Genomic DNA, 27,899 nt, shown 5'->3' on the forward strand with positions numbered 1-27,899 from the left:
GCTAAAAGCAACTGAAGACTGTAGGGGGAAATGTGCAGCTTTTATAGAAGAATTATTAACAGGCATGGTGAATTCTGTTGAGTTATCAACTTTTTATCAACCAGTCAATCCCTTTGAGGGAGAGGGGGTTGGGGACAAGGCACCAGCTGTTATTGCTGAGCCAAAATCTTCACAAGCACTTTTGTTCTCACTTCACCAACTGAATGCACTGAAAGTACCTTTTGAAACAAGTGCTTAAAAGTATTAAAACTTAAAATTAAAAAGTTAAAGCCAAATATTTATTGTGTAAGAAAAACTACTAATTATCCTTATTCACTGGAAGCACCTGGTGCTATTGCAGTCTGTGCTGACTCTGCCCAGGTTATCCTGACCTGACCATAAGGCACACAGCTTATCTAACTGATAGTGCCCCAGCAGGATTGTGCAAAATCCCTGGGCAGCCCCCCTGTGACACCGTGCTGATACCTGCCCTGCTGTGAGTGGGACAGGCTGTCACCCACAGTGCTGCTCTCTGGAGATGGGGACTTCACCTCCTGTCATTGTCACAAAGGCCATGGCTAAACACCACTGACGTTCATGCTTCCCTCACCTGCCTTCTCTTGCAGGGCTAATGCGTCAACCGCTTTCACTGGTGCGATTAGCCATAGAGGGGTGAGGGTGAGGGTTGCCCCCGTGAGGTGGAATGGGTGGGGCTGATGGGCATTACAGACACAAACCTCTTGGTTTACAAAGACCTGCAAAGTGTGGTTCACCCAAACTCATTTCACATCATGTAGCAAGGAGCAGCACCTTCATCCCATGGTGGAGCCCCCTTTTCCCAGCATCTTCCCTGTCCCTTTGGAGGCAGCCCCACTGGTGCCTCAGGCTGCTCTTCATGCCAGGGTCTGGTCTGGTCCCGGGGTGTGGAGCTGGGTGCAGCTGGAGCAGCCAGAGCCACCCACACCTCTCCTGTGGGGAGTCTGCATGAGGAGGGTTACGGCAGCCCCGGGACGGAGGGGTTCGTGTTGGCGCCGTGCAGGCGCCTTTGCCCACCAACCTCCTCTGTGGGTGGGGAACCGAAGCTGCTTCCCAGGTCACTGTGGAAAGGGACTGGATTCAGTTTCTCATCAACAGATCAATGGCTCCTATCCAAGACAGCTTAGTTTTCATAATGCTCTTTAGCTGATGGTTTTTTATAATTGGCAGTTGGGATATAATTTATAATGTCTGTGGATTTTGTTCCTAGATTAAAGATTGCATCTGTAGGATAGAAAAAAGTAAATTTTGAAGCAATACTTCACAGTAATTTTCCCAGCACTATATTCTGGTCCTGTTTGATTTAACCCCTTCCCTTGTAAAACTGATGGCACATAGAAAAGCCAAGCCACACAAGTGACTCGTGTCATGTCTTTGGGGATTTGATAAATGGTAAATGTAGCTAAAGGATCTGAGTATACAGCCACTGATGACTGGTAACTGAGGCTCAAAAGCTAATATATTATGGCCTAACTATATGCAGCTGTACAGCGGGCAGCTTGTGGGCAGAGAGGACTCAAGGTCAGTGGCAGTGCAAGCAGAAGAGTGCTGCTGTGATGGCAGATTAAACACAACAATGTTTGTATTCAGTGTCTCAAAATTATAAAACTAGATCACTAAAACACCACGCACCATAACACTCCTCAGAATAAATGCCCTCCCTGGGGGCTGTACGGACTGTGCCTGGCTGCAGGGTCTCCCCAAATTCCCCAGCCTCCCAGCCCAGGGCTTGCAGGGTCTCACCCCCATCCCACTCAACCCCCTGCTTTGGGCAGAAAACACTGCATCCCCTGTCACCCTGGCCATGCCACTGCCACAGGGTGGGATCATCTATGCTTCTGCTCCACTTGTAGGCAAAACCTGTTGGTGAGGGATGTGCCTTTGGGGGTTTGTTTATAGAACGGAACCCTCTTATTTTCTAGATAATTTCTCCAGTACCTCAAGAACGATTTCAACTCCCAGCCTGTCCCCCCATACACTCACAGCCCTTTCACACTTCATATTTCTCTGAAGGGTATAACCTGAGTTAAAAAGAGAAAGGAAAAAAAAAAATCCTAACATTGTGAGTGTGATGAAAAACTTTGCTGTGCCCAGGACCTGCCCTGGACAGCATTTCCTTCGAGTTGTGCTCAGCTCTCTCTGCAATGGCAGTGGAGGAGAGGGTCCAAGGCTGGCTGAGGCCTCCCCGCAGCCCTTTGCGAACCATGGCCTGCATCCCCCCCCAGTCTCCAGCTGCCGTGGTGGTTGGGTGATGCTCACCCATGGATCTCCTGCCAGAGGGGTTACTGCTGAGCTCATTGCACCCCTCACACCTGAGCACGGGGGCTGGAAAATAAGATTCCCCCAAAAAATGTGCTCCAGCCTTGGTATCCGGAGCTGGGAGCTCTGCCAGACACCCCCCATGGACCCCAGCTCTGGGGGTCATGCAAAGCCCCAGCTTCTGCTGGGTTTGGCTTCAGGGGTTACCTGGGAAGTCTGTGCTTCCCATCACTGCTCCATGTGACCTGCAGACAAGCAGCAAACCCACCAGTTCACCGCTTTACTGCTGCTGCCAGGTAGTGCCCAAACACTGCCTGCTGTCAGCTCCCCATCACTTTGCAGCACAAGGTACCGTGACAGCATTTAAACTTTATATAACTGTATATTTATGCCTGTCTTTCAAACATACTCCTTTTGGTACTAAGGACATTACCTTTCCAAACTATAAAACTCACATCCAAACAATAAAACCCCTATATGTGCCTTCACTGAAGGTACCAAAGCTTCTGGGGAAAGCAAAATGACACCACTTTTACAGAATGTTCTCAAGTGTTTTCAAAAACTACCCACTGATTACCTCTCCACTCCACATGGTCATAGGTAAGTGCCGTGTTTCTTCATTGGTTTCTACTGATTTTAAGAACCAAATAACTTGCTTCTCTTTTAATTAATTTACTGAAGATCTACATTTTTAACAATTCAGCAGAATCACATTCTGCTTTGCATTAATGAACTTCAATATAAAAAATGAATGTGTGTTCAGACAGTAATAAAAATGGCTGGATGTGTGTGTATTAATTGGGAGAACGCTGATGAATTAATACTGATAAACTTAAAGTACAATACCATTTCTATTGAAATTTGTGCAAAACTCCTGATGACTTAAGCTGCCAACAATCTCATTGATATCAATGGTTATGTCTACACCATCTCCTAAGACAATTTTCTGAAAAACAAATTCACCCAGTATGTATACTCAGCCTGCAAGCACAGCCTTAGGGGGTAAGCAGAAAGCATCTTCCAGATCCTCTGGAATCCTTTGAGCTCCAGCACTCAAGGCAGATGAACACATCCCTCACCGTGCCCATGCAGACCTGCAGTGGGTGGGCAGGGGGCAGAGCCCACCTGCTGATGGTGGCCACAGCAAGGGCTCATGCTGGGTACAGAGGCTGGGGCATCTCACCCAAACTGCAAAGGTCTGGCTCTGCTTTGGACCCTTTGGCAGAAGGTATGCTTGGGTAACTTCACCGTGCCCTGTCAAAGCCCCCTGATTCTCAGTAGCTTCTGCACGTGGTACATCAGGAACATAACGTGTTCTTGACTCCCTCAGAGCAGCCTTGCCTAGCTGCACAAGATTCAAGCCTATTCCCTGATCTCGCTGTTCCCTATGGCAGCGCTGGCACATCATGCAGTTAGTGCAGAGCACATGGCTGTGTTGCTGCTACACAGAGTTCTGCATCACACAGAGGTGATCAGTTCCTGCACAGGATCCCAGCACCAGGGAAGAAAGCACCGGGTGAAACAGGCAGGAGCTTGGTACCACAGCTACCCAACCCATATCTCCGATGGGGCCTGACACAGACACGTGCCTGGTGCACCGGAGATAGACAGTCACAAGCTCAAGAAGTCTATGATATGGGGGGGTGAGGAGAAACAACACAGACCTCTTCTTTCTATAACCAGTGAAATAAGGAAGCCTTCATAATTTTTTCCATGCATGGATTTATTATGAAATCAGATATTTATGGGTAATCATAACAGTTTCTACAATAATAAAGTTTAATACTTTAAATTACTTGGGAAGATTCCACATGTCCCTAAAAACTTAATTTAGTATCTCTATTATTCCTTAAGATGTGTTTTCTTACACCACACAATAAAAACTTTTAAAAGTTTGTTTTTTCCTGTGCTGCAATGTACAGCTTCAGGCACTGCAGTCCTCATTCTCACAAGAACATGCTATGTGTGCATCAACAGTGTCCTGCATATCCTCTGACTTCTGGTCAAACTTCGTCTGTTTGTCTGTCAGGCTGGTAACCGAATCTGATGGGGAACAAGAAATTAAAAGTAAACAGTATACTTCAGAAGTAATTTTGTAAGGTACAGCATTTACCATGCGTTAGTCAATAATTACAGCAAGCTTTGCTTCTCCTCACTGGCTCACATATTTATACCTGTCTAAGTCACACAGAGACGTTCCAGGAAACCTATTTAATTAAGAAGCCAGTTCTACCTTGAAAACTACTACTTTCATGTAGAATTTTATTAATAATACATTCAAGGAAGGATGGAAAACAGACATGAACCTATCATCTGTGTAACCTATAGCTACTTTATCTAATCTCTTATAATCTACAATATACCTATAAAAAAGACATCCTCCTATATCACTGCACCTGTGTGCAGGAATCCTGACCACACCTGACTTCTATTGCCTAAATCAGCTTGGTGAAATAGGATCACGCCTAAAGGCAGTGATATATAAAAATATACAAGGCAAGGATCCTTGTTTCAAGGTGCTGGATGTGATCGGATGTGGCTGAATCCTGCCAGGCTGCAATACACAGTTTTTCAGCTGAATCACTGTGTTGACTGTGCTGTTACCCTGCCTTTACCTTGTTAGCTCAAAGCACCATGAAGGAGAGTTCGGTTTAGATTTTAAACTCCGGTATAATGAAAAACATAGTAAAATTACAACAGAAAAACACCTCTCTTGCTAAAGAAAGTTTTACATGTTAATGAAAGCAGGGAAAGGTCTTCAGTCAGTACTGCAGTAAGTCCATCCCTACCTGTGGGTATGTTAGATTATTAATGTGTTTCAAGTAGAATAACTGAGTTGAGGCACAATCTCTTTAGACTTTTGTGCAGCTTCTAGTCAGTAGGATTTCTGTTGACTTACCAGCTGGGAGACAGTGGAAACCAACAGTGACTGGAGTAGTCTTGGTGGCAGAGCATCCTTTCACACAGCGCAGCACGGGCTCTGTAGAATAGCACTTGGACTCCACACCCACAAGCTGAACTGTCTTCTCAAGCTTCACAAATGAGCGTCGCAGTTTGCAGGCTGTAACACAATCATTGGTGCTTACATTGGTGCAATCATTACATGCTTACATTCAAAATCTTCCGATCTCCCAGAAGGACCCCTCTGCCCACACTCCCAACTTGCAAACAACTTTCCTCTATGAAAACTATATTTTGATCATAAGTGAAGCAGCATCACTGACTGATAAGCTTTTCAAATCAGCTAATTACATATGGAGCTATGGAAGTTAATTTCAAATGCAACTGGTTTATTTCTAGATTAGCATGATGAACTTTCTAATAAACATTTTTCAGAGTAAATTGGCTTATTGAATAGCTGCAAAACCACATTCAAAAGTGTTGAATACTCAGCAGTGGAAATACAGGGGGGATTTCTGACCAAATAAAAATAATCACTAAAGAATTACACTGTTACTACTGTCATCCAGGCACAGAATTGCTGCAGAGAGAGACCAGAAGTCATTGCTGCCAGCCAGTAATATCGATCTCATTTCGGATTCCCAGGACCAGCAGTTACAAGTGTGCGAGAAGCTAGATGGGCCACAATTTATTCCTGAATATAAGCTTTATTCTCTAATTCCACTGTATGTGGAATGGAAACACAGTATGTGGTCACTACCAACCATGGGAATATTATTGTGTACATGCATGTGGACTCCATATCCATCTAAAGCAATTTTTTTGCCCAGTATTCTCGACAAAGACATAGAAGAATAACAGTTAATGCACAGCTAAACATGTAGAAGCCATCTCCAGGGACTGAGGAAGTCCTTTCCACCAGGACAAGTCTTCTTTACAAAGGCAACATGCCTGTTCTCCTCGCAGCACTATAGTATGCTGTTGCATCATAACCTCAGCTGAGAGCATCAGCACACCATAAGATCCTAATCTACTGAAACACTTAAAATACAGCGTTTTTATTTCAACCATGTAATTAAGTCCGTGGAACTGCTCATGCACTTGAATGCTTTGCTTGACAGGTTGCACTGGTTCAAAAATCAGGTGGTCAGCCATGGTAGTAATTACTAATCCCCATCTGATTTTTTGGTGGGTCAAATGCTGGAAATTGATGTCTGGGAAAATGCTGTTGTGCAAAATGCAAGCATTCTATGCGAATTTACCTACCTACTTTTTTTTCTGATCATCTTCTAAAACACTTCAAAACTGAAACAAAGACTTTGTTTCAGCTTGGTTATTTAATTTCAACTGACTTGTGTATTTTGTCTTGTTTGTTTAACTTGTAATTTCTTATTTCTAAACTGGCAAGCAATTTGAATACTTCATATATAACTTAATAATGAATCCTTTTAAAATGTTTTTTATTTCCAAAATATTTACAGATTTTAGATTTTCTAAAGAGATTCTACATTTTCTAAACAACTGTAATATTATTATATTAAATTTATTAGCGTTTGCATACCTCCTGTACACGGCTTTTCTTCCAAAATCCAAGAGTGCCCAAAACTCACTGCATCTTTAGCTAGATATCCATTGGGCATCCGATATTCCTGTTCACATTCTGCATCATATTTTCCACATATTCCACACATTTTCCCTGCCATCCATAAAGCAACTTGAATCTTTGAGAAAAAACAGTCAAAACCATTTCAAGTTAAAAAAAGTAAAATCTATAGAGCAAATTTTTGCTATCCAGTATAAGTTAATGCACAAACCTTTAAAATCTCTTTGGTAAGAATTCAAAAGGGTCTGACAGTCAAATGCCAAACTCCTGTGGTGCTGTAGTGTCTTTAACTGTTACAGCCTTTAAAACCTACTCTGCCAGTCTAGTATGTTAAGTTATTAATAGTCTAGACTATTAATATGCTGAAGCTTTTGTCTGATGGATGTTTTCATAATACAGGTGATAGATACAGTATGGTTTACTGATTTCTTACATTCCTGTTTCACGTAATTTTTAGTGCAGCCTTTAAAGCATTCATTCATCTTAAAAGAATGGCTGCAGTTTTGCTGATTTGAACAGTGGACAGGAGCTGAAAACTCATTTTTCTTGCAAATGCCCTGCTGACTTGGTGTGTGTGTATGCTCGCAGGCCCATTTCCCAACACACACCTGTACTGCAAGAATAAGGTATTTTTGTTGGTGAGATTCTCACTTTTCCTGCTAGAAATAAAGATCAGGACTATGCAATTCTTTAGTGTCGTCTTTCCTTTTGTTTTTTTTGGGCCCTGCACACATCTGGGTTTGCCACTGTATAATCTTGCAGATTTAAGGGACATCTATGAAAATTTTGCAACACCCAAGCTTATGAGGAAGAAGAATGATACCCTGAATGTGTATCCATCAAAGTACAATTTATCAATGCCATAGGCTGGGGCAATAAGTACAAGTCCTTGTTTTTCACTGTGGATCCACAGAGGAGCACCTAGAAGAAAACAAAATAAAACAAAGCAAAACCAAAATAGACCTAACCTAGCTTCTTTAAGAAAAAAGCAACTGTCATGTTTCTAAAACACTCTTTTCCTTGAAATTCCTCAATTTTTCTATTCAAGAAACATAACATACAGCAAAACAATGTAGAAATGTGCATATATAGAAAACAGGTGTTTGTAAAAAGTTGGAAAACAATTTTAATGATCACAGATTTATTAATTTTTCTTTGGGTTATTAACATAACCATATTTATTTCTATATATGATTACAGAGCTGTCTATAATACCTGTACAGTTCTGCAGATATACAAGGCCCTAAGTACACTATATTGGAGTAAGGAAATACAAAGAACACCATGACTGTCACTGGAGCCATTTCTAGCACAATTATCACTTCCCAAGTACGTAACAAATAGCACAGAGCTCAGCACTAGCAGATGCTAACCCAATTTCAGCAAGATTTAGCCTGATTCATATACTACAGCTCTACAGTCAGGAAATACCCGCATTGTATATAGTCCCTGACTGCATAGCACAGAATGAAACAAGGTCCTCCTGTACCTTTCACAGAAGAAAACTATTCCTGCTTAAGAAAAGCAAGCAGGCTATTTTATCAGTGCTCCGTATTTATTCCTAGCAGATTTCAGAATGTTAGCCAAATTTATACCTAAAAATCAAATTAGGAAAAACATTGATATACAAGTGTGGTGAATTTTAGAAAAGCTCTATTTCAAAAAGTTTTAATCAAGCAAGATTTTATAGTATAACTGAAACACTTCTTGAGTTTGGAACTCCAGCAGGAGCTACTGTAATGTATGAAAAGGAGGGATCTTCACATTAGTTATATCTTGCTTAGTCTGGCTACTTGGAAAGCTTCACACTCTAATCAGTCTTTCTAAATGTTCCTATGCAAGTGAGTAAAATACATGTTCTTAAATATTAACCTTGCAACCAAAGGTAGAAATACTTATTGAATACAAACCGATGGAATCTCTTTGATAGATTCTTTGCTTCTTTCTTTCTCCTAAAACATACGTGAAAATGAAACAACAGATGCTGCATCACTTACCAGCAGATATGTATGAAACGTTCGTTGAGGGGCTTTCAACCCCATTTACAAGCAGTTTCACCTGTCCATTCACAGGACGCATATCAATTTCACTGTTAAGGAGAAGAGTGTTCATACCCTGTTTGTATCACATTCACGTGCATACAGTGACAAAGGCATTTTCCTGCTCACTAAATATCACTGGTCACAGCATAAGCTCATTTCAAATACTTAAATTACATTGGGGTATTCTTATCACCTAAGATGCAGAACAACATCATCAGCATCACATTCAATACGTGTGGAAAATAAATAAGGAAAATGCTGAAATGGGCTGCTAACCACTGCAGATCTAAGCTCCTCTCATGTTAAATGTGGACGATGTAGTCCCTCACAATCCCAGCATCTGGCAGGAGTTACTTACTGAATACCAAGCTTGATGTTGATTGCCTTCAGATTCACAGCTTCTTCAACATTCCTCATCATCACCAGGAACTTGAGGTCAGAGCTGCAATCCTGAGCCAAGATGTGGTAGCAGTTTGCTGGCATTGTGTAGTTAAACTGAACTTCGTTAAAGGTTATGATCTTGTTGTGGGAAACTGAGCAGCGAGCTGGTTAAATAAAATGCCAGTGAGTATTTGATTTTCCATGGAAGAAAGTAATTAAATGGCATATTTTATTTTTAGTGCTATATTATTTTAGCTTTATCCTTTTTTTCCACTATGTGATATTTTTGTATGGATTACAGGGGCTTTTGGTTACTAAGAACCCATAAATTCTAAAAAAGGCATGAAAAATCTCTATCTAACAAAAAATAATTGCCAGAGTTTAAATGTTATCTATTTAGACAATTGGTATCTTGATTCCTGAAACGCTGATGATTTCTGTACTATATGCACAATATTCTCTCCCTGTTGAACCATCCTCACATTATTACAGCACATTTCCTAACTAACTGCAGACAGGTAATCCCAGAAAAATTCAGAAAGTGCTCAAGTAATTCGGGAGACTGAGGATGTCATGCTTCTGAACCCGATTAGACCCTGACCTTTCAAGTTCTCGAGCACTGCAGAGGGGGCTTCAGCAAAGACATTCCAGATGGGAGGCTGCAGCTCTGAAGCTGGTATCCTCGGACCTACAGGGAGTGACAGGGGAAGCCTCATGGCTTTTTCATAGAGGATCACCTAAAAAGGAATTCAAAAGCACATTCAAAACACACTTGTGCCAGATAATCACAGCAAACAGCTGAGCTCAGCTTTTTGTCCTATTTGGAATTTGATTTCAATTTCTTCTACTGTGGCTGGCAAAGAGTTTATGTGAACACAACTCATCTGACTCACTGTCCATGAGCTTTTTGGTTCTGCTTACAGTTTCTCTCATGGTGTGGGTCATCATCCAGATATTATTTGGGAGAGAATTAATTACTCCCCTTCAAAGGTGGTTAGGTGAACACTTATGCAGCTACTACAGATGGAAACACATGCCATTATGAGTATGTGTCATTATGAGTACCCACAGCACTCTCTTTTTCCATGAACAAAATTGCTCCATGAATATCCTTGGATGTAATATAAAAAAGATTGAAAAGAAACAAAAGTTGTTTTCAACATTTGCACCCAAACCAATGCTTACTTAATTTTTCTTCCTCAGAATTGACCCACTGTAATTAAAATGCAACAGTCTCACTTTTCTACTAGGAAAAAATAGGAGAATGATAATAATATTTCATAATTACATCAGGAAGCTTGATGACAACATCACATGTCCTCGGAGAAGTTAGAGCCACGATCACCCTGGCTTGTTGAGAAGGATTCTTGTCTGTTTTTTCAGAGAATCCCAGCATAAATGCAGCCCCAGGGACAAACTTGTAAAACCTTCAAAAATTCAAATCAGAAAGACTGATGAAATAGAGAAGCAAAAAGCAGCACACATCCCAAGCAGGTTGTCTCACTTCTGTGTGTAAGTAGCATACGGAGTCTTCAGGATCGCTGGTTAGGTCCCCATCACCACTCTGCTTTACTGATCAAGTGTTCAGTGAAAGGAAGGATCTGTTTCTCAGTTTTCAGTAATTACATCCAGTATAAAGAATTACTGTACCTTACTATAGGGCGGCTATGGTCTTCTAATCAGCCTTTATGTCGGAAGGCAATACTCGTACAGATCAGAGAATAAAATAATAGTCGGTGCTTTAACCCCTAGAACCTCATGGGTGGATGCTGATTTTTCCCAGTTGACGAATATCATGAACAAGTGTCACTAAAGACTAAAACCTCACCATTCTGCAATGGATCTGACACTTGAAGGAACTTTAGGCCACTCCAGTTTCACTTGTACAGCAGGGTGGGCAGCAAACCGCCCAGTTACCAGCTCCATTGAAATCTTGTAGTCCTTGCAATTCCGGCCCCATTTGAGGTAAGCCTATAATGGAGAGAGAAATGGTCCATTTTTAAATGCATGGAACATGGTTTTCCTGTGATGCATACGGCTGTATATAACTATTTTTGAGCCTTACCGCTGCCTTGTGAGCATTGAGGACTGAAGCATCAGCACAGAGCTTCCACTTGCTTGAATCTGTGAGGTTTGACACAAATACCTGCATCCGGGGCCTGATGGAGTCAATATCAGCATATACCGCGAGCTGGAGGCCTCCTATCTTCTTATTGTTACGAATGCCGTAAAGAAAACCAGCTAATACTGGTGCTTTAACATCTCCCAAAAACTTAGGCTAAGAAGAAGGGGGAGAAAGTATGCAAAGAATATAATTATAAAAGGGTTACCATGGAACATTTTAGTTCCAAGATCTGATAAATGAAAAATAAGCAACTAAACTGCAAATATATACCAGCGTATGTACCACACATGCCTATAAACTCTCATGCATATTTTTTTACTGTGCATGTGCTTCTGCATGCACAGATGGATTTTACCACTGTATTTTATATGAGCCAAAATTTGTGCCATTTCCTGAGCTACAGTTGATACCGTGGAAATATTCATATCATTAGGATACAGTAACAACTATATGATTTGGGCTTCATTTTTAATACCCATATATTTGCCTGTGAATGAAAGAAAGTGGTTCAATTTGACTAACATCAGCTGTCAGTTGTACTCATCACTCATTCTCACAACAATGACATCCCCCAGCTAGTGTGTTCCTGTTTGTCTGTCTGGTGGGTCTGTTGGCTGTCACCTCACACTTCAGCTGTGACTTCTGTGGGGCAGGCAGGTTTTGTGTTTGCACAGCACCCTAGCACAATATATAATCCAGCACGTTGTCTCTAACATTGAGAACCTCCCCCCTTGACAGCAGGGCCTTAAGGATGCTATGACCTGCAATTCCTTCACTCCATTGTCGGACTTCACTTTATCACTTGCCCCAGGGACAAGCCTGTATACATCAGACTGGGTGGTAGTGAGGAGCCAAGGTGCTACATGTCAATTCTGGAGCATGCCTTCTGCTGAGGCTCCTCTTAGCCTCAGCCTCCACCACCACTATGCTTGCACTGGCACTGCAACACCTCAGCTTCCTTCCTGGTTGCAGAGGTCACAAGATCAGTCTCTGAAGGCACCTGCTGGGTGGGATTCCCATGAGGGAAGGGTCATGGTACAAGTAAGAAGGGTCCTCACCTCACTGCAGAGGAAAGTGTGTGTGGGAACTATGATGTGTGTCTCACTCTTCATTGATCCCTGAGACTTGAGAGGTTGGTATTTCTCTCTTCCCAATATCCTAGCTGTGCAATTACTGCAAGTGCATGACCACTCTGCCATTCCTCCAAGCTGTCAAAAAACCCCTAAAAGTGATGCAACTAACCCTGGAAACAGCTCGAGATGAGGCATGACTGGATCTGGTAGAGGAGTATGTGCTGCTAAGTTGGTCAGCTGGGAGTTTCCTTTTTGGGAACTGCAAGAAGAAAACACATCATGCTCAAGACGGTAACTTAAAAGCATGTTTGAAGAAATTGCAGTAGGCAGTGCTGTAGAATACTCTCTGTCATAGCATTTGGTGTTGATAAACTTGCACCCCAACCCTGAGCAGCTCCATGACTAGCAATATGCTTTGTTCTGCTTAGTACATGTGATCTAGCTCTGAAGAATCTTGTTTACCCAAATACATCTGACCCCTCGGAAGAGACAAATAAGATACATGTCTAGATGAGAATTTCCAGTGTGAAAAAACAATGAACCAGAGCAAGTCAAACTGAACCAGCCTCTTGATTCAATATGAAAGACCAGAACTGATTCATTTTACTTCTGGAAGGGCCTGATCAACTGGAGGACACACTGAATGGACGAACAGAATGGAAAGGAACAACTGAATGGACACACAGAGCTGAACTTCTTACTTTTTCAGGAACACTAATATCAAGTACACTGCTCCTGACTGGCTCATGCCCTGGTAAGAATCTTCTGCTGAACTAAACTACCATAAAATAAGGTATCCTCCCCCATTTGTCAATATCACTATCCCGGTGTGTATCAACAGTGATGCCAACCCAAGAAACCAAGTGATCAAAGCCAGTCAAATGACCCAAGCTCCTGATGGTAGGATCTTTGTTTCTCCAAAGTGTGCATCACCAGTCCCTTGTACTGCATTGGTAGAGGTTTGCATCTGCTTTGCAGAGCCACAAATGGCATCATGTGCACAACATAAAGGAGAGCATAGCTCTCTGTCTTTATGCATCTCGGAAGAACCATTACGGCTGATTTGGTGTTCTAAATGTTATCAGTACTGTAATTTTCCTCAACAAAGACAACAAGTTGCTTGTAAGGTTTCCATTTGACTCATGACAGATTCCGTACTTAATTTACTGAGGAAAGAAAAACTCACCTCTTGTCTATGCGCTGATCTAAAGCGATACTGATAAATCTCATCATCTCCCTTTGAAAATGATAAAAACAAGATGAAAAGTCCCAGAAGAAATGCTGCAATTACATTGAAATCTAAGCACTGGGAATTAAGTAAGAATTTTACTAATTATCATTCATACATAGTTCTGTTAGTCACAAGCACATAGTGTAAGACTTGAAGTAGTTTATATAAAGCACTAATGCTCCTACCAAAAAATTAAGACAGAAACATGGAATGTATTGACAGAGAGTAGTAAAGTGGCAAATATGGTTCCCTGCTTATAACAAAAGTTTCAACAAACTTGTGGAAACTTTTGAGATGCTTTGAAGTAGACATCTGAGCCAATGATTGCAGGTGTGTTTGCAGAATGAATTTTGCAATTTTATGTTTCTAAAATTTACTGTGTCAACTCATAATTTCCTGATTTATGATGAAAAGCCATCTGCCATCAGAAATGTGATTCATGACTTTAGCAGCATCAGTCAATTTACTGACAAACTTACCCATATTTTGGAATATCTGCTGCTGCTGCTGCCACCTTCCAGATGTCCTGAATGATGCCCATGGCTACGGTGACTCAATGACTCGCTGCTGCTGCTGCTGCTGCTGCTACTGCTGCTACTGCTGCTGCCATTCAGATACCTTGAGTGATGCCCATGGCTATGGTGACTTGATGACTTGCTGCTGCTGCTGCTGCTGCTACTGCTGCTACTGCTCTTCTTACTACTACTACTGCTGCTGCTGCTGCTGCTGCTACTGCTCTTCTTACTACTACTACTGCTGCTACTGCTACTCTTGCTGCTGCTGCTGCTGCCATTCAGATACCTTGAGTGATGCCCATGGCTATGGTGACTCGATGACTTCCTGCTGCTGCTGCTGCTGCTACTGCTCCTCCTCCTCCTACTACTACTACTACTACTGCTACTGCTACTCTTCCTGCTGCTGCTACTGCTGCTACTGCTCCTACTACTACTACTACCACTACTCTTGCTGCTGCTGCTACCACTGCTGCTGCTGCTGCTCTTGCTACTTCTGCCACTACTGCTACTGCTGCTGCTCTTGCTGCTTGCATCTTTATTTCTCGTTTGCTTTACTTGATCATTCTCATCTTCATCCACAGCCTTTTTACGATCAGGAGAAGCAGAAGATGATGAGGAAGATGAGGAGACAGCTGAGGAGGCAGAAGATGAGCTGGAGGGATTTTTTGCTTTGGGGTCTGTCCCAAGCTCTGTTAGCATAGTGTTTCCTTTCTTAGAAGGTTGCTTCTTCCGGTGTCGTGTTTTATTTGCAACCTGCAAAAACAGTTCAAAGAGTAGTGCAAGAGAGGGGATGCGTCTGGTTCTGTATTTACAAAGTAAAACTTCTCTGAGTGTCAGACAAGCTCCTCACATTCAGCCTTTCAAGGAACACCTTCCCTGCCTTGTTCACTGAAGAAGCTGCAGCACTCCCTTAGATCCACTCCACCCAGCTAAAATCTAGCCTAGCATGGAGGACCAGCCCCAGCTGGATGCACCCCATAAGATGAATCCCTCTAGATGTGGCACTGGCTGACAGGCCTCGCACTAGCACCTTTCAAACTAGCCCCATCTTTGCTTTTCCATGTCAGCTTTCCACACTGAACTTCAAATTCTTGGCTTCATTTATGGGTAAATATTCCCCCCTTCCATGCTCAAAGCCTCTTACCCTGAACACGTTTTCAATGCCTAGAATCTTCTTCAGTTTAGCTTGAATGTCCTCATAAGGAGATGACTCATCCTCTTCCTCAGACTCTGAGTTTACCACATGAATTATTTTGGAAGCTGCTTTTGATCCTGCCTGAATCTCCAGCTGAATTTTGTCAATATCAGCATCTGTTTGAACTACACACCAATTGCACACATTAGAAGGTTATACTGTTTCAAATAGCACTGCCAAACCTAAGATGACAAGACTTGTGCTCAGTATCATACCTGGCATCAAGACTACTTTAGCTTCATGTTCTCCAATTAACCTGTGCAAATACGTATTTTTTAGGAAACTGGCATCTCGTGACCTTCTGGAAAAGCAGAACTGACAACCAAGATGATGCAGTTTGATGCAAATGTCTTGTTTATGAGTTTTTCTTCCTGTGCTGTGGTAAAGATCCTCTTGAGAGCTATAGGTATATTTCCTTGGAATGCTGTCATCTCCTTGCTGCATTGGAGATGAGTATGTGAATAGTATTGGGAGCATATCATAGGCAAGAGTGAAATTGCAGACATGTGCATCATGGAGAGGGTACATATTACCATATAAGCAAAAAGGAATAGGTTACCGTTGTGAAACCTTCACTGGAAGCTCTCTCTGACGGCTTGAAAGGTTCTTCCACAATATCTGATGAAGCATCTCCTGGGAGAATTGAGGTCCTCTTTTCAACACCTAGTTCTCCTATATTTCTTGATACAGCAAAAGCCTTATGTCTGTTGAGATATGCGCAAAAAATGGTAAAGTATTCTGACCCCTTGTCTTTGGATTAAATTAAATGCGTCCCTGTGGGTATCATGTGACAGCACAGAGATATGTTGTTTGAACATAGGGATTGTATATGCAACTATAAGTATAAATATTATTAAAGACAAATAAAAGTTCATGACAAATATCAGTTCCTTATATCACCAGAAGTTTTCAAAATCTGGATAAATTTAAATACATTTCTAAAACATGAAAGGCATTCATTTAAAAAATAAAAATTAAAAACCCTAAAAGACAATAAAATAATAAATAAATAAATAAAATTTAAACACAGAAAATAATGAAAAAATTAAAATAAAAATTAAATTCCTAAATAATTTAGGTATCTTTTGACTTTTAACTCTCTTATTTCTCTTCCTTGTTCTTTATCCCAAAGATTCTGCTACACACTGAAAAGTCACTCTGCCTATCTAAAAACCTCAGCAGGACATCAGTGAATATGAACTTCATAAGGTTTCAGCAACAGAAAGTATTCTGAAGTAATGCTACTGTACCTTCCAACTACTATCTCAGTTTCCTCGTGGCATGGATTTGTTTCAATCTTAATATTTTTCAGTTTCATGTCCACCTTGGCATCAAATTTCAATGGCACTCTTGTCAGGACCTTGCCTTGAATTTCAACAGCATGTTGAAAGTATTCTGTGTTGACACCCATTGTTGCAACTGTATATATGTATAAGCTGAAACAGAGTGAAGTGGTCAGATGTAAGAAAGGTGCTCTTTTTTAACATGTGGTTCTGCCTTTTCTTAAAACCCTCCATCATATGTAAAGCCTTAGAAACTTGCCATACCTAGGGTTTATGTCAGACCGAATCTGAATGGTGGATTCAAGCAACTGGGAAGGTCTAAAATCTCCAGTTAAAGCAGGGGTTATCTTTCCATCAACTGCAAACAACAGAGCAAGACACAGTTTTCAGGAAGAGGTAATATTCTTGCTAACACAACAAATATGGCTGGAAAACAAGACAGACTTTGGGGTACATGAGATCTTTTATGAATATGAAAAATACTGAAAATATACAGAAAGCTTGTTCTGTAGGCAAACGTTCTGATGCAACATATTGAAAATGGAAATAAAAATATAGTAAGAAAATAAAGAGCTGATCCAAATGGAAAGTTTGTTAATTAGTATAACATTAAAATTTCAGAAATGCAAGAAGCCAGAAGACAGACTGAATAGTGAGCAAACGGTCTAAACAAACCCTGCTCTCCAATCTTTCCTCACACCAAGTGTGAGCATCTTTCTTCTACTGTGGACCCAAAACGGAACATTGTACTCCAGATGCAGCCTCAGATGCATTAAATAGAGGGGGAGGAATAATTTTCGTGCTAGCTCTGCTCTTGCTGTTACAGTCAATGATGCAGTTGGCCTTCATCACCACAAGAGCACACTGCTGATTCACTATACCAGTTTGTTCCCCAGGCCTCTCAGCCCTTTTCTGCAAAGCTGCTTTATGTCTGGGTGATGCCCAGCCTATATACTTGCATGGGTTACTCCATCCCAGGTGAAGGACTTTGCACTGCCTTTGTGAGATTTCAGCACACTTCTGTCAGGCCATCCCTCCAGCCTGTCAGGGTCCCCTGGGGTGGCAGCCTGCCCCCCTCTGCCCACTGCAGTTACCATTCCCATGAATTCAATGTCATCACTGACATAGATTTGCTGAGGGTGCCTTCTTTTCAAGGTTCAGATTGTTAAAAGAGACAATGAACAGCTAGCGATGGAGGAACGTTGCTCATAACAAGCCCCAATTAGACTTTCATCTGTTGACTACTCTTGGAGATCAGCAGTCCAGACAGCCTTCACTCAGTTTGTAGCCCATCCATCCAATCCATACCTCCCCAACTTGGCTACAAGGATGTTATTTTATAAAAAACAAGCAACAACAAAAAGAAACACCCACAAAACAAGGGGAAGGTGATCAAAGATGTTATTAAATCAAACTAACAAACCAAAAGCCAAGACCAGTGAAGGGTGAGCACATATGGGACTTCTATAAAGGGCACAGGTACCTGTAGTTCCCCCTTCATTCCTTATGTGGTGTCAGCAGAAGAAAGGGTCAGTTTTGCCTAAACTAAAAGTCTGCTGCACAACAAACAGTTTGATCACTGAATTAACTTCTTGATAAGTATTCGTACTTGCATATTTATTCTTTTAAAACAGAGCTCTCTCTTCACAAGCCCTCTTCTCTTCCTGCCTTCTTTAACGTTACTGGTAGTTCTCTTTTGATTGTCTTTTATTTTCGTTTCTGTTTAAATCACCACTGAATCCTGATTAGTTTGTATGTGCATCTCACAGGAGCCACACCCTTCTGCCCATGTCTGCATCAGCTCCTGAGGCAGCTTTTGTTTTTTCTGGCCTTGAATGCTGTGACCTTTCTCTCTCTGGTTTCCCAGATTCTCACCTCACTTTCTCTGTCTTCAATCCATTCAAAGATGAGACAGAAATCAGCTGTGTCCAGCTTCTCTTCAAACATCTTCACTACCTCCCCTCCACTACAAAAATTAATTTATTTTTCTAACTTCCTGTTCTCCCACTTCCTTCTCCATCCCCTCTTAGACTGTCTCTGCATCCCCTGCTCAGAGCTCACAGGACTGACCTCATACTTCCCAACTCACCGTTGACTGCTGCACGTGCCAGAGCAGTCGTGTATGACCCGTACTCCAGCGGCAGACCAGTGCAGGTTGGAATGATGTATCGTAGCTCTCCCAGCCACACCGGCTGCGTCCATTGTCCTGCAATGCCACTGCGGATTTGGCTGGCTATTCGCTTCATCACTGTGCTCCTGTCAGCAGGTTCTAGCACAGTCTGCAGTAAAACAGAGATCAAAGAGGTTGGAATATAAAAGTACAATGGTGTCAAATCTTGCAAAGAAAAGTGGGGAACCCTGGTACCTTCACAGCCTGATGCAAGACTTCCTTATTGATGTTGACGTAAGCCAGCTCTTGGCCAAATAGTTTCAAGTAGGCTGATATCAAGGGGGTTTCTGTTGGCAGCTCCTTCCACCCCAGCAGCTAGGGAACAGGTAAAGAAACAATCAAAGTTCCTTAATGCAACACTTTACAAATGGTAATTCAGCAAGGTGATCAAACCTATCACTGACCAAGCTGCAATTTTCCATTGCTGTTTGTGTTTCTTTGCTGTTTTATAAATAGCACAGCATCACTAACTCGGACTTACTCCCAGTCATTGAGGTGCCCACGAATAGCCTCCTGTCCAGTGTTTTGTATTCCGATGCAATAACATTTACACAGATGGGCTAGGCCATTAATACCACTAAATCCCATTTGAAATCACAGCAATAAATCACCTTTCCTCTTGAAGACAAAGGTATATTCTTGTAAACTAAGTGAAGTAGATGAAGGGAGGAATGGTGAAGCCTACCAGGCATGAGGCACCATGCTGCAATGCCTGCCTCCCCCCTCTCCTCCTGTGCTCCTTCCGCAGCCATGCATGAGGTGAGGATGAGGCAGGGACAGAGCGAGAATTTGAAGAAGCTATCACAACCATCGCAGGAGTGATGTCTCCTGTAGTCCTCCTGCAGATCTCTCTTTCACAGAAATACTTACTGCTAGGTGGGTAGTTTACCTTCTGAGACAGGGCTTAACTAGTACAAGAAGCCTTGCTAAATACCCCTTCATATAACCCACACATTGCACTACTGAAAATACCTACAGCTTTTCCAATCTCCTTTATCTTTTTGTATGTGGGATATTCAGCAAATGGGATATTTTGTTTCATGATGACATCTGTGAGGCCTTCCACGCGGACACCAACCTACCAAAACAGCATGAGAAGGAGCAGTCTGAGACATACTTACAGAGACAAAACTTTGCTGTCAATTTTCATTTTAATTTGCTTTATTATTGGTTTAGGTGAATATTTACCTCCACCAGATCAGCCACTGACCCTGCAGAATACGCCATCAGCTTGGAAATTATTGCTGATGGGAACATCGTTCTTGGGCTGTTCATAACAAAGACATCTCCAGCAGCACCAACTTTATAGTTATCTATGGCAGAAGTAAACAAAAGACACATCCTTTTTCTAACCACTCTGCTTATCATTCAAGATCATATTCCTACAGCTTTTTCCATTGCCAACTCTAAGATATATCATTACATAAATGTTAACTGTTTAGGCCCATATTAATAAATGGCTACTTATGCACTTTTAAATATGTGACTGTCACATTTAATTCAATTTCTTATTGACACACTGAATGCGATATTTCTCCAAAGGACATAATGTCTCTTCAGAATGGATTTCTGAAGTGAAAGTTTCCTGGTCACTGAAATGGTTTTACTCACCAAAGAAACCACCGATACGCACGACCTTGCTATACCGATAGCTCAGCCTGTCCAGTTTGGGGGCCAGCAGCTTAAGGGCGATATTGCAAGCTGAAGATCTAAACAAAATGAGAAAGATAATAACATCCAGAAATAAGCTGCACCCCATCAGAATATAAACTGAATTCAGTTTGTCAGCACAGGCAGTGCTCACTAACAAGAATGTAACAGAATTTAATATTTGCAGAAGATCACCTACCTCGTTCCTGTCTCTACTTACATGTTGTACATGTACGGCAATCTGCTCTTCGACAAAGCCTTCATGTGGGAATACACAAAACTAGCCACTTGCAAATTGCTCTCCTTCATTGCCACATTAGCTATCGTTGTTATTAAAGGAAGGGCAGGCCTTGTCTCAAAGATAACAGCACAAGCCATCATTCGCACTTCAGGGGGAAGCGACTGTTCTGCAAGGATCTGGATGAGATATCCCTGCACCTGCAGAGAGAAAAGAGTGTCTGGAGTTGCCCGTAATTGTGACTGTTTTTTCAGACTGGATACATGCATAACCTGCAAGAAATATGGGAGAGGGGGACATTGTCCCTGCAGAAAGATCTCCTGATCTTTTTTATTGCATGGTTCTACATAATTTTATTAAGGCAACTGAAAGGGCAATGGAGGAACAGCCCCACGGAGAAGGGCTGGCACTGAATCTAAAATAAATGTCCCTGTATCAGTGTATTGGATCAACCCACCACAATCCAAAAGACATTAGCATAGCTTTTTGCATTACTGATGTTCAAAGATCGGTGAGTATCTTCAGAAGAAACAACTGGAGATAAGAAGACAGATTCATTCTTTGGAGTAACTCTACTGACTCAGTGAGCATGCTTCACTATTTTAGACCACTTTTAAAAGCAGAGCTTCAGCAGCTCACCAAAGACAGTCTGAGTGGATGCTGTCTCATATAGCTCCTATATCTAAACCATGGGAAAGGCAGGAGTCTTGCCTACGCTCACCATGCCAGCAACCTCAGCAGAAGGTCAGTGGTGACTCATCCAACCTTAAGGAAAGGGTCTAAAAGAGACAGAGCAATGTCAACATTTTGCCTAGGAGGTCAACAGAAAGTGTGTCTTTCTTCTGACTATGGACACAGTTTAAAATATATGTTTGACTTTTAGGTGGCTAAATTTCCACCATATATAACTAGCACAGGACTCAACTGGTTATGACATACAACTAAAAAAACAGTGCTGATATCCTTCTGAGAGATTCTTACTGACTAATAGTTATTACAGCTTAGCAGAAAACATCAGCTGAAATATAAAATGTATTGTGTTCTTCTTAAAAATAATCCTTTTTTATTAAACATGCTGAATCACACATACGATACCATTAAATTCATTACCCTCACAGTATGTATTCTCTAATTCACTAAATCCCTGACAGATCCTACTTACTGTTTTGGGGTCCTTCCAAGCTATTTTTCTGAAGGCCATTATAGCATCAATCTGAATGTGGATGGGGATATCAGAAGCACTGGATGAAAATATGGGAAGGAACTTCAGGATGCGCTTGATGCTGGCTGGTTCTCCCATGTTGCCAATGCACTTCAGAGCTAATTTCATTTTGTCTTCACGGCCCCTACTGATTGCTTCATCTGCCAGGTCATGGATGGGCTATAGAAAAAGCACAGTTCAGTCTTCTCTTCCTAATATATAGATTGTGCACAGTCTTCCCCTTACCCACTGAAAAGCCTATCACAATAAAGCAACTGGTTTTAATAAAATTACTCAATGATGGCTCCTCTTAGGATTTTACCTTATGATGTGAAAACTGTGTCTTCAATCATGAAGCAAATATCTACATTAATAAAATGATTTATTGTCTTTGTTCTGAAGGAGACCTATGAAATGTGTATTTATAAGTCCAATTGCCATTTTTATACTGTATCTTAAAAGAATTAAGCTAATGTAATGAACATTACTAAGCTATTAAGACCCCGACAAAAAGCTGCCCACCTGAAAAGCTTCTCTAGGACAAGCTGAGGTCTGAGAACAGTATCTATTGACCACAGAACTATATCCCAAGCAGGCAACTTGCTGAAGCGTGGGACTTTTCTGGATTCGAGAACTGGTCATTAAATCCTGGGGGGAAAAACAGGGAAAAAAAGAATTTGATATTCAATACAGTGTTTCATATAGGTTTCAGAGCAGGAAAATCATCAGAGCTTATGTGAGAGGAGCAATTTCAGAATTATCATTGTTCACATCTAAACAAATTAAATCAGCTTGTAGACATTTTACTTGTAAATTTCACTTAGGAGCTTAATTTCCCACTAGTTTCAATATACAGAAATTTACATAGCACCATTTTGTTTTTCCTCAACTGAGCATAACACTGAAAATATAAAGATTATGGGTAAACATCAATCTATAATATCTTTAGAATAATGTACAACTCAATTACATTAATGATGCATTCCCACATCATATCATTTTTTCCTATTTAAGAAGAATAATATTGACTAAAGATGGAAAAAATCCCATTCAGAATGAATTATTCATTATAGTGTCAAAATATTTGATGTTTGCACTAATACTTTCACATGCAGCACTTTCCAGTTCATAGGAATAGTTTGCAATTAAAATTGCTGTTCAAGTGACATAACACACAAATCACCATTTGTTTCAGAAGAAAGAGATTGGACAAAGTTTTGTCTGTAGAAGGCATGACATGTGATCCCATAAAACTAAAATGGGAATTATTCTCAGAAGCTCTTATGGGAGAAGGGCTTTTATATCCATGTAGCTAGATGAAGACACAGGACTGAACTCTCCTCTCATGTATGTAATGCCAAAAGAAATTCATGGTTCAAAATTGGCACAAAATTGGTGTACATGAGAGGAGAATCCAGTCTCTAATGTACTCAATAATTAAAGGCTGTCATCAATTATCATTCCTTTCGATATCACACAGGAAAGATTCACATAGATTTACTCACTGCTGCTATTGGAACAGTGTGTTCATCAGCTTTCACTAAATGAAGAGCAAAAGAAACACTTAGAAGAGTCTGAAGGTAGTTAAGTTCATCATTGCGAATTCTGGTCTTAATGAATTTGAGTGCTTCTGTGGTGCCTGTTGCAGAAACTGCACTCAGCAGCCATCGCCTGCAAGCAGGTTAAAAAAAAAAATCCTTAATTCTAGATGTCAATTCTCAAAAAATTGAAAAGTTTCTTATAAGCTGGTACAATGAAATACCTGTAGCGGGGCTTATCTGAAAATTGTCTCCAGATGGACTCAAGAGTATCAGCGCTTGCTATCCGGCAGAGCTGGACAAGCTCCAAGAATCTGTATGGAACATCATCGTGGAAATCTTGTTGGTTATTCAGGACTATGTGTTGCAGTGTTTCTACTATCTGTTACAAAACACGAGAGAGAGGGGGCATACCTAATTAAATCCTTTGGAATTTATGATCATTACTCTTTTAGTAATTTTTTGATTAGGAAAGCAATTTGAAGACCTAAAAATACTATACCCGTTGCTCAGGGTTTTTCATCTTGATTAGCTGTAGTGGTATCTGTGGCAATACTGATGGGAAGTGGTAACGAAGGCCTCCGTAGCTCTGCATGGAAATGTCCGGGGCACTCCCCCGTTCGCTTCTCACTTCAAGCAAGGTGAGTTGTTGTCTGTCAAGAGACAAGAGTCACGGGAGGAATGAATGAACTCTCTTCCTCCATCTGCCTTAGCTGTGTGTTGGTTCAGTGATTCTGTGATGGTATAAGTTTTACTCTTTAATAATTTTTTTTTACAGTAAAATCTTACAGTCTGCTAATGGATAAAGCCTTCTAGCTGGAACAGAATAATATTAGAGTTATTAACAATGAAATTGTTTCTGAGGAGGAGCTAAACCACTGTTTTCTGAATGAGAGCTACAGATTTGGTGTAATCGATCTTATTTCTATGTGCACCATCTTCCTCCTGACACTATAAATTAGCCCTTTTTGAGGACAAACAGACTTGTAAAGTTGCATTCTTATGGTATAAGCAAGCAAAAGAGTATTTTTCCTTTTCTTCCATGTAATTGTAGTGTCACGTTCACCAGGGTACAAATAAGGAATGGTTCACTGAATTTTTAGGAGTGTGGAAACCCCAAGTATGAGTACTCACAGCTTTGCCCAACTCCTGTGGAACTCAATTCTCATTTCACTTCAATTGGGGGTGAAAGGGACTGCCAGAATCTATAATTATTCCTGTCCACCTACCTTGCTTCCATAACAGCAACACCAGTAGGTTCACTGAGTGGTGAGATCTGATACACCTGCTGCGACACCACTTCTGTGATGAGGGTGCCACTGTCTGACTGCTTCAGTTTGTAGGAGAAAGCTGCAGTCCCTTTTATGAGCCTTACTTTCTGGAGGAAGACAGAGGAACGTGAAGGGTAAATGGGAACAGAATGGCTGTGCCTGTAATTAGGAGGGTTTTTTCACATCTCACATACCATGATGTCAACAGGACAAGGATAGATGTAAGCCATTCCAACACTCTTCTTCACTTTTTCCTGGCAATTATTTTGGTCTATAGTTTTGGTAACAGAGATACGACTGTTCTTCCTGTCTTCCTGGATGACGTACCTTGTATGGCAAACACCTCCAATTCCAGCCTGGTAGATCAATACAGATAATGAGACTTCCCAATTATATCAGGATTTCATTGTGTGAGAAGAAGTTTTACTGAACAAAGATTCTGAAGGAGCAGTATGCAGGTAAGGACCTACTGACCAGTCTTAATTATGTTTTGAAACCTGTTACCATCGCACACAATTAATCCTATTGAACTAAAAAATAGACACATGAACAATAGTCAGGGAATAGAGTTTAAAATTAAAAAGTAATCAATTAATTAATATCAACAATGAACAAATAAAATGGATCAAGTAGCTATATCAGGGAAGCCATATAACAAATACATTCATAGATAATAATTCTTTTCTTCAGAAGACTGCATTTTTAAGACAGATGTCTTAAAAAGAATCCAGCCCAGATAATTCATCCAACACATATGCACACATTTTCTTCCATGTGAATGAAAAAATCCTCTTATTTTGATGATGAACATTTGAAAGTAGATGCAAATAAACAGAAACTTGAAGGAAGAGCACGTAAAGACAAAACATCCTTTCAGTAAAGTAGTGTTAGAATGGAAAAAACAAACCTCTTGCAATTCATATACATTCTGTGACTTTTTAATGGTTATCTGTATCATGTTCAGTATTCCTCTCACTATGTTAATACAGATATCAGGGCAGTCTTCTGGGCCATAAATGTTTCCAATTCGTCCACTATTGTATTCAAACTTGAAGGGCCGGGTAAAACATGAAGAAACCATCTGGGTGATTTTGGAAGATCGAGTAAATGGGTCCCTGGGCCAGATGCCATTGTATTCCTCAAATTGTGGAGAGCGGATCTGGGAGGAATTTAAGAAAAAGATACTTACTTGAATAAAATTACTTTGGTACTAAATATGTAAACAGATTGGAAGAAATTAACATAATCACTAGTTATATACTCTTTCCTTCCAAAGGCAGGCTTAGAAATTCATACAGCAGTTTATTCTTTTGTCTCTTGCTTACACTATTATAAAACCAGTACAAACCCTGGGGGCTCAGCAGCATTATTTTATCTTACAGAACCAGTTAATGTATCACTATTATTTCCCAGGGACATTTTAAACATTTTACTTGCATTAACTTTACAGGGAGAAAGACTGGTTAAAAAAAATTTTTTAAAAATTCAAATAAAATTCTCCCTATTTTTTCAGTCTTAAAATAAATATTCTGCTTTAGGTGAAATTTAGCATTTAAAAAGTTTATATCATTCTAAATGTCAAAAAAAATACAGTTTTAGAATGTTTCATTTTAACTCATCCCCTTCCAAATTTATTTTCTTTGTTAAACTAGTTGCTATATTTGATTCATATTTGTGAATTGCTCAAATCAACCCAGGTTTTGTTTTAAATAATGAACAATGTATTTATAAACCTTTTTTTCCCCCATACTGAGACACAACGTAAATCAGAAGCACTTTCAGTAACTTTGGAAAAGTTACTGCTAGTTTAGATGCCTCAGAGCACAGCCTGCTGCACACCATTTAAGAATTTCAGGATGAAGGCTGTAGGGTGAAATACAATCCCCAGCCCATAATTTTGATAGCTTGCCCTCATCAATGAAAGAAGATCTACAGCTCAACTACAACCAGGGAGAGCTCTGACACTGAACTCAGTACCCCAAAAAGAAGCTCTGATTTGTAACTAAATTAAACAGACAAATAAAAGTATTGTTCCGAAACATATTTATTTCAGATGGGTGAGGTCCTGTCTCCACTGATGTCAGCAGAGGCATGATTTCACATGTACAGATCTTTTACTGAATTATCCAAACACTAACTATTATTACATGATCCTTTTCGATGCCCTTCATTATTTTTATCTTTCTTTTATCACTTACCACTTTTTGTCTTCAGCTTTTATCACTTTTTATCTTTAGTTTTAATCACTTTTTAAGTCTACGTTTATTAATTGTCTGCATGACAATTATTTTACATACCCAAATCCTGAATTCCCACAGAAGTTGGAAATGTGTGTTGAGACTAAAACCAAATCATAAACTCAGAGCAGGCTTGAATGCCTTGAATTAGAAATAACAGTTTTCTAACAGAAACCCTGATTTTGGCACTTCTATTTCCAGCAAAAAGTCTCGAGGAACACCTCCTAGGAACAATTTCCACACAAACACTGGTAAGTGACTGGATGCCAAATCACTAGTCACTTCCGAAACTTTAACTTGCAGATCGTTCTCTGACATCTACAGCACAGTCTCCAGTTGCTTCCTACAGCTTTACTAAACCACAAATTAGCCAGATGCAATTATGACTGCAATATAGATTTCACTGTTGCATGGTACATTTGGAAGAAGACACGGTACCTTGAGGAGGTAAGTGTTCTCTGACAGCCCACTGATCTCTAGTTTGCTGCTCAAGCGCAGACCGGCTTTGGCTAAAATTTTTTCTTGAAGCCCATTCAACACCCAGCCTTCATAGCTGTATAAGTAGCTCTTTCTGCTACTGAATGCAGGGTCTGTGGGGAATAATAGCCATTTTTATGATACTTGCAAGCATGTTCTAATAAACAGAAATCACAACAAAGTCACCAAAAGAAGGTTAGAGAAGGAAATTTACTTACCAATGTCAGACTTCTGGCTACCTGCAAAAAGAGATGGAAACCAGATAAGTAATATTCAGTCTAGATCCAATTGTTGCCATTGAACTCGAGGGAAATTTTGGGTAAGAGATATGAAGGAGGGATATGTAGGCTTACCTACAAGGGTGAGCGCTAGTGCAAGTATGATTCCCCTCATAGTGAAGGTGAATGGGGCTCTGCCAGACATGGTGAGACTTTTATGGAAGAAAGCTGAGGAACACGTGGCTCCGTTCTGCTGAATTCTCAAGTTTTTTATCA

The 27,899-nt window shown here is 40.6% G+C and overlaps 1 protein-coding gene across 1 annotated transcript; it reads right to left on the reverse strand.

Moving 5' to 3' along the window:
* Nucleotides 1-4,036: 4,036 nt before the first annotated feature.
* LOC141926832 (vitellogenin-2-like) lies at nucleotides 4,037-27,828 on the reverse strand. Its single transcript, XM_074833240.1, has 36 exons — nucleotides 27,759-27,828; nucleotides 27,624-27,644; nucleotides 27,367-27,518; nucleotides 25,599-25,850; nucleotides 24,886-25,047; nucleotides 24,650-24,798; nucleotides 23,923-24,073; nucleotides 23,645-23,802; nucleotides 23,388-23,553; nucleotides 22,405-22,530; nucleotides 21,844-22,062; nucleotides 20,664-20,881; nucleotides 20,405-20,502; nucleotides 19,982-20,106; nucleotides 19,770-19,871; nucleotides 18,989-19,108; nucleotides 18,713-18,902; nucleotides 16,888-16,981; nucleotides 16,591-16,776; nucleotides 15,900-16,044; nucleotides 15,556-15,778; nucleotides 15,290-15,465; nucleotides 14,468-14,898; nucleotides 14,110-14,407; nucleotides 13,586-13,636; nucleotides 12,569-12,658; nucleotides 11,267-11,479; nucleotides 11,030-11,172; nucleotides 10,490-10,628; nucleotides 9,803-9,938; nucleotides 9,179-9,365; nucleotides 8,776-8,867; nucleotides 7,602-7,699; nucleotides 6,737-6,896; nucleotides 5,174-5,335; nucleotides 4,037-4,317 (listed from the first exon to the last, which is right to left on the reverse strand). The coding sequence occupies exons 1-36, from the start codon at nucleotides 27,826-27,828 to the stop codon at nucleotides 4,199-4,201; spliced, it is 5,622 nt and encodes a 1,873-aa protein (XP_074689341.1). The 3' UTR covers nucleotides 4,037-4,198.
* Nucleotides 27,829-27,899: the final 71 nt, after the last annotated feature.

Source organism: Strix aluco, chromosome 8 (assembly GCF_031877795.1).
Source record: "Strix aluco isolate bStrAlu1 chromosome 8, bStrAlu1.hap1, whole genome shotgun sequence".
Classification (NCBI taxonomy): Eukaryota; Metazoa; Chordata; class Aves; order Strigiformes; family Strigidae; genus Strix; species Strix aluco.

Bases quoted from the DNA above. Each gene is read 5' to 3' on its own strand.
- LOC141926832 (XM_074833240.1), bottom strand. From the start codon at position 27,828: ATGTCTGGCAGAGCCCCATTCACCTTCACTATGAGGGGAATCATACTT. The intron at 14,408-14,467 runs GTCATCGAGTCA...CAGCAGCAGCAG, and splicing joins AGCAGCAGCAGCAGCAGGAA to CAGCAAGAGTAGCAGTAGCA. The intron at 9,366-9,802 runs GTCAGGGTCTAA...TTATTTAACCAG, and splicing joins AGTGCTCGAGAACTTGAAAG to CTCGCTGCTCAGTTTCCCAC.